This window comes from Gekko japonicus, unplaced genomic scaffold, assembly GCF_001447785.1.
Source record: "Gekko japonicus isolate JY-2015 unplaced genomic scaffold, Gekko_japonicus_V1.1 scaffold3797, whole genome shotgun sequence".
In the NCBI taxonomy this organism is placed as follows: domain Eukaryota; kingdom Metazoa; phylum Chordata; class Lepidosauria; order Squamata; family Gekkonidae; genus Gekko; species Gekko japonicus.
This window is the reverse complement of record NW_015168774.1, coordinates 68535-74376: the sequence shown is the minus strand read 5'-3', so window position 1 is coordinate 74376 and position 5842 is coordinate 68535. Positions and strand designations below refer to the sequence as shown.

Genomic DNA, 5842 nt, shown 5'->3' with positions numbered 1-5842 from the left:
ACCTCCTCTCTTCCGTATACCACAGTCTTGACCTGAAGGTCCTTGACCTTAGAATGTATGTGCAGGACAGCTTGGGGAGGGGGGGGGCTGACATGAAAGACTCCCTGTGTGTGAAAAGCTTAGTATGTCAGGCTTTGCCCCAAAAAATGTTGTCCAGCCTATGCATTCTGAGGTTGTCCCATATCTCTGATAGGCCAGCATGCAACATGCAGGAAAACTCTGACTTTTAAACAAGCAACCCTCCCCCTACTGCTAATACACAGCATTCCAAGATAGTATTGCTCGGTTTCCAATTTGCCCTATTTGGGCCTGTTTGGCAAATTAATAGAGAGGGCGGTAACGAGTCAGCTACAGAGCTTTTTGGATGACGCTTCCATCTTAGACCCCTTCCAGTCCGGCTTTCGCCCTGGTCATGGGACGGAGATGGCACTGGTTGCCCACACGGATGACCTCCAAAGGCATCTGGATCGAGGCAGATCGGCGGTGCTGATGTTGCTGGACCTGTGGTCAGTGTTCGACATGGTCGACCATCAGCTACTGGCCTGCCGCCTCGCCGACATAGGAATTCAGGGGCTTGCCTTACAATGGCTCGCTTCCTTTCTCCAAGGTCAGGGACAAAGGGTGCGCTAGGGGAACAGCAGTCCAAGAGGCATCCACTGGACTGTGGAGTGCCTCAAGGGGCAGTGCTCTCCCCGATGTTATTTAACATCTATATGCGCCCCCTTGCCCAGATTGCCCAGAGGCACGGGCTGGGATGTCACCAGTACACTGATGACACCCAGCTCTATCTGATGTTGGGCAGCCGGTCTGACTCCAGACCTGAAGACCTGGACTGGGCACTACAAGCTGTGGCTGGTTGGCTTAGGCTGAGTTGGCTGAAACTGAACCCGACAAAGACGGAGGCCCTGTGCTTGAGTCAGAGAGGTTGGGGGGTGGGGTTCCCACTCCCGACCTTCGACAGGGCACCATTGGTGCTAGCACCGGAGGTTAGGAGTTTGGGAGTGCTCCTAGATGCCTCCCTAGCGATGGAGGCCCAGGTAGCGGCCACTGCCAGGTCGGCCTTTTACCATCTTTGGCTGATCAGGCAGTTGGTTCCCTTCCTCGATCGCGCCAACCTAGCAGCAGTGATCCATGCTATGGTCACCTCAAGACTAGACTACTGGAACACTCTCTACATGGGGCTGCCTGTGTCGCGGATCTGGAAGCGCCAGAATGCTGCAGCCAGTGTTTTGATGGGGCTCCCCAAGTGGGAGCACATCCAGCCTGTGCTGCGGCAACTGCACTGGCTGCCAATAGCATACCGAATCCACTTCAAGGTGCTGGTTCTTACCTTTAAAGCCCTATATGGGAAGGGTCCCATATATACCCCAGAGAGCACTTCGGTCGAGGTCTCAAAATCAATTGACCGTCCCTGCCCCAAAATAGGCCAGGCTTGCGACTACCAGGGCCAGAGCTTTCTCAGTCGCGGCCCCATCCTGGTGGAACGAGCTCCTGGGGCCCTGTGGGACCTTTTGCAGTTCCGCAGGGCCTGCAGGATGGAGCTCTTCCACCAGTCTTTCAGCTAGGGTGCCGCCACCATTATAGAGCCCTGGCTCTTGGTTTTAACATCCAGCCACAGGAAGATCTGCAGCAGAAGGATCTTTAGAGAGTATTTTGAAATAAGCCATCTTGAGTAACTATCTTCTGCAGTTTATGAAACTGTATTAATAATGGAATTGTTTTATATGGTTTTATGTGGTTTTAATTGTATTTTATGTACTGACTGTGAGCCGCCCTGAGCCTGCATTGCAGGGAGGGTGGGGTATAAATGCAATTAATAAAATAAATAAATAAATAGTACAGTTCTAAACAGGGGTCATTTCTTAGAAAAAGAGGTGCAGGAGCTCATTAGCATAACTCATTAGGATAACTCATTTGCATATGCCACACCCCCTGACATCACCGGAAGTGTGCCAGAAGGCAACACTCACTGCAACTTACTTGGCTGCTTCTTGCTCCTCATGGCTCGGGGCTGCTGGGAGCAGGGGGCGGGGCTTGTTGCATGTGCCCGCCCCCTGGGCTCTTTACTGCTGGAGCTTCATTCCTGTGCGCTCCTGCAGGAAATGACCCCTGGTTCTAAATACCAAGATCAGTATAATTCATACCATAGTATTCCCCATTACTACGCATGGGTGTGAAAATTGGACCATGAAGAAAGCTGACAGGAAGAAAGTTGATTTGGTCCCATTAAGAGAAGACACAAGTCACTGGAAAAGACAATAACACTAGGAAAAGTTGACAGCAGCAAGAAAAAAGGAAGACCCAACACGAGATGGGCTGACTTAATAAAGGAAGTCGCAGCCCTCAGTTTGCAAGACCTGAGCAAGGCTGCTAACAATAGGATGTTTTGGAGGTCATCGATTCATAGGGGTGCCTGAAGTCAGAATTGACTTGATGGCATTTAACACACACACACACACACATAGTTCTAATTAAAACTGGACCAATATGCCCGCCTGCAGATTTTGATGAGATCTTCAGGAAAATATAGTTATATCACTGCTATTTAAATTTCCAAGGATGGAGTATCATAAAAAAGACTTTTAGAAGCTTGTGTAAACTAAGAAAAATGGAAGACAATTCATTGTAAGCACCCGGTATGTTTCTGAATGTAATAACTGAAATACATTGAAGAATCAAGGAATTACAAGTCTCTCAGGAGGCAACTCAGCTCTGAGCCTCTCACCTTCAGGTCAGGAATCCCATAGCCTTTTCTCAGGGTGATCTGGAAAACCTCCAGTGAGCTGATGAAAGCTGCTAATCTTGTCAGGCTCTGTTTACCACTTCCTCCCACACCAACCAGCAATGCATTCCCTCTGGGAGACTCCAGGATACGGTTCATCCGGCAACTAAATGGAAAGGTACACAGTCGCTTCTTAGAAATTGTTTTTCCTCTGCAGTACCCTTCAGGATATGGCATATATTGAACCTGTTAAGACTTCGACATGGGTATATTCAAACCCTTCTATATAAGGAGCTAGACCACCCTAATGTTAAACTTTACAGCTTGACTAGGGCAGTCAGCTTGTAAATATGTGGAGTGATGACCCACAGGGACAATTTTGGATCCCAAAAGAAAAGATGTTTATTATAAAAGGAACTCAATCAATCTTTTATTTGTTACAATCATAGATAGCCTCCTGAAAGAAGTTTCAAAAGGTAGTCATGTCATGCAGTAGAAGAGTCAGATTCGAGTCCAGGAACACCTTAGAGACCAACACGAGTTTCAGGGCACAGCCCTTCGAGAGTCAAAGCTCCCTCTGAGTAGGAATAGAGATCTTGAAGTCTTTATATCCCAGTGAGAAAGTGGTAGAGGCGTTATAAAGAATATGATGAAGGGAGCTTTGACTCTTGAAAGCTTACACCCCAAAAATCTTATGGGTGTCTAAGGCGCTACAAGACTCAAATTTAACTGTTCTGCCCGAAAGAGAACGCTAATATCCATTTGACAGTGTTTCAAGTCTTCTGTCATTGCTCTTTTCTAAATTGTGGCTCATGATCCTTTTAGACTTAGTTCTCTCTCCAGCATGGATTATCCTACTAATGGCTGCTTTCACACAGTAACAATTCTCCATCTAGGGTGATTCCGCACTAGACCTTAAATCCTGGTTCAACCCTGTCCCCAAACTTACATTCTACACTACACTCGAGTTCTCCCCTGTAATTATCTCAGGGTATTCCTTGTGTCCATATTACATTGAGGTCACCCCACACTTGTCCCGGGATAAACGGATGCTGTTATAACCAGGGATAAATGGTTTTGTGTCGCGAGTTGAACTCTGATAAAACCAGGGATAAGATCCAAGTGCAGAAAGGACCCTAGTTTTCATTACCACTGCAAATGCAGAGGCATTCAAAGTGGCAATGGAACATCCATACAGCAGTTTCCCCTGCACTTTCCTTTCCTCACCCCACCCCACAGCTGCTATTCCCTCCTCAATGCCACTGAAGGGCTTTTTCAGACTGCTGAAAAAAAATCAGCAATTTACATTTCAATACAAATGGAGACCCACAAGAAACTTGTGGGATGGTTTCCCACACTTATGCTTCCTGCCCTCACTCCCTACCTCTCTCACACTCTTTCTTCCTTCTGCCCCCCCTTTCTTTATCTCTCCTCCATGCATATTACTTCCTCTCTCTTTCTGACCCCTCATAATTCTCTTTGTTTTTCTGCCTCCCCACCTCATCATTCTTTCTCTCTCTTTCTGCCCCACCCCCACCCCATCACTCTCTCTTTCTGCCCCCATCACTCTCCCAGCCTCCTGTCTGTTTTCTCCCCCACTCCACACAACAGCAGCAGTAGCAGTGGTGGCGGTACTCCCAGACACCCACCTGCTTCCTCTTCCCTCACAGCAGCAGTGACAGCTCTCCAGGAATCACAACACATCTCCCAGCTAAAGAGATCAATTCACCTTGGGGCTGCCAGGAGCCTTCAGACAGTGAGGCTTGGGGTGGGAAGCAGCCTCAGCAGGGCATAATGCTATAGACTCAACCCTCCAAAGCAGCCATTTTAGGGGAACTGACCTCTGTCACCTGAACAACAGTTATAATTCTGGGTGATCTCCAGCCCTCACCTGGAGGCTATAGGGAAAAAATAAGCTCACTGAAGAAAACCACTATTCTATAACTTTAACACACTTGGTTATACTTTTTATAATGTTTATAATACAAATTTCTTATACCAGACAACATTCATCTTTATGTAAAGTCCATTTCATAAATATAGGCAAAGCCAGTAGATAATAGTATGGGTACAATACAAAATCTTCATTTTTCAAGCTCCTAAATGAAGACTTTTCAGTCTGCTTTTCCACTTCACAGCTCCGTTAAGATGCCTTAAAGAGAAAACATTCCAGGAACATAGCCAAAATAGTGTCAAGAATATTTGCATTAAGATTTTGTATTTACTCATACCAACAAGCCTGGGGGAAAATCTTCTGTCTTTTTCATAGTACATTTCTGGGCAGAAATGAAATGGACGGCAGAAGCTTTTCATGGCATGGAGATAAATAAATAACATCACCTGGTAAATACTATCCAGTTAAGCCTCTATTAAAAGATTGTAGGCCTGGAGACAGTGAGCTCACTGGTTTGGTACATTATAAGAGTGATGTGACTTATGCAATGCATTATAGCCTTGAGAGACTTTGCTTTCTTTCCTCCATTTTTCTACTTCACTGTGACTAAGATTTCAGAAAAGGTCTCCAAGAAAATTATCCCTCCCATTCATTATCCCTGCAGTTTCTACAGTGTATGGCACCCCTGACATCTGATTTCCAGTATACAAAGTAATTCAGAGAAATTACACTGCAACAAAGCTCAGCCATTATTAAAGTACGGGCATACCAGAAAGAGGCTCAAAATGTTTGACTTGTTAGAAAGTACAATTTCTGACTTGTGAGTTAGCAATTCAGCTAGCAAAACTATCGCTTACTTTTTATGTGTCTAACACAGTGCAATCTTAAACAGAGTTATACCCTTTAAAATGTGTAATTTAAAAAGAATATTTATTTAATCCATGCATAATCTACCTGTTTACAAGGCATACAAGGCTATGTTTACATAACCCAATATAGCAAAAATAAAATAAACACAAGCAATCAAACCAGATATCATAAAACACTGTCCTGAGCTGATTAAAGGATGGGCAAGATAAAAATGTACAGAAGGAGAAACAAAATCCAAATAAAATGGCCTCCACTGGGTATAAGGATGCCAACTGTGGCCTGGGAAATTCCTGGAGATTTGGGGGCAATGTCTGGGCAGGGTAGAGTTTGGGAAGGGGAGGGGAGGGGAGGGGAGG

At 45.7% G+C, this 5842-nt stretch overlaps 1 protein-coding gene across 1 annotated transcript in view; it reads right to left on the bottom strand.

The window, feature by feature from the left end:
* Window positions 1-5842, bottom strand: part of LOC107114235 (dynein heavy chain 9, axonemal-like) — a gene marked incomplete at its 3' end in the record, with an annotated part of 87112 nt that overhangs the window by 42585 nt on the left and 38685 nt on the right. Inside the window, exon 8 of the mRNA XM_015415676.1 lies at window positions 2726-2888. Within this exon, the coding sequence (XP_015271162.1) occupies window positions 2726-2888 (163 nt within the window). The remainder of the gene's footprint in view (window positions 1-2725; window positions 2889-5842) is intronic.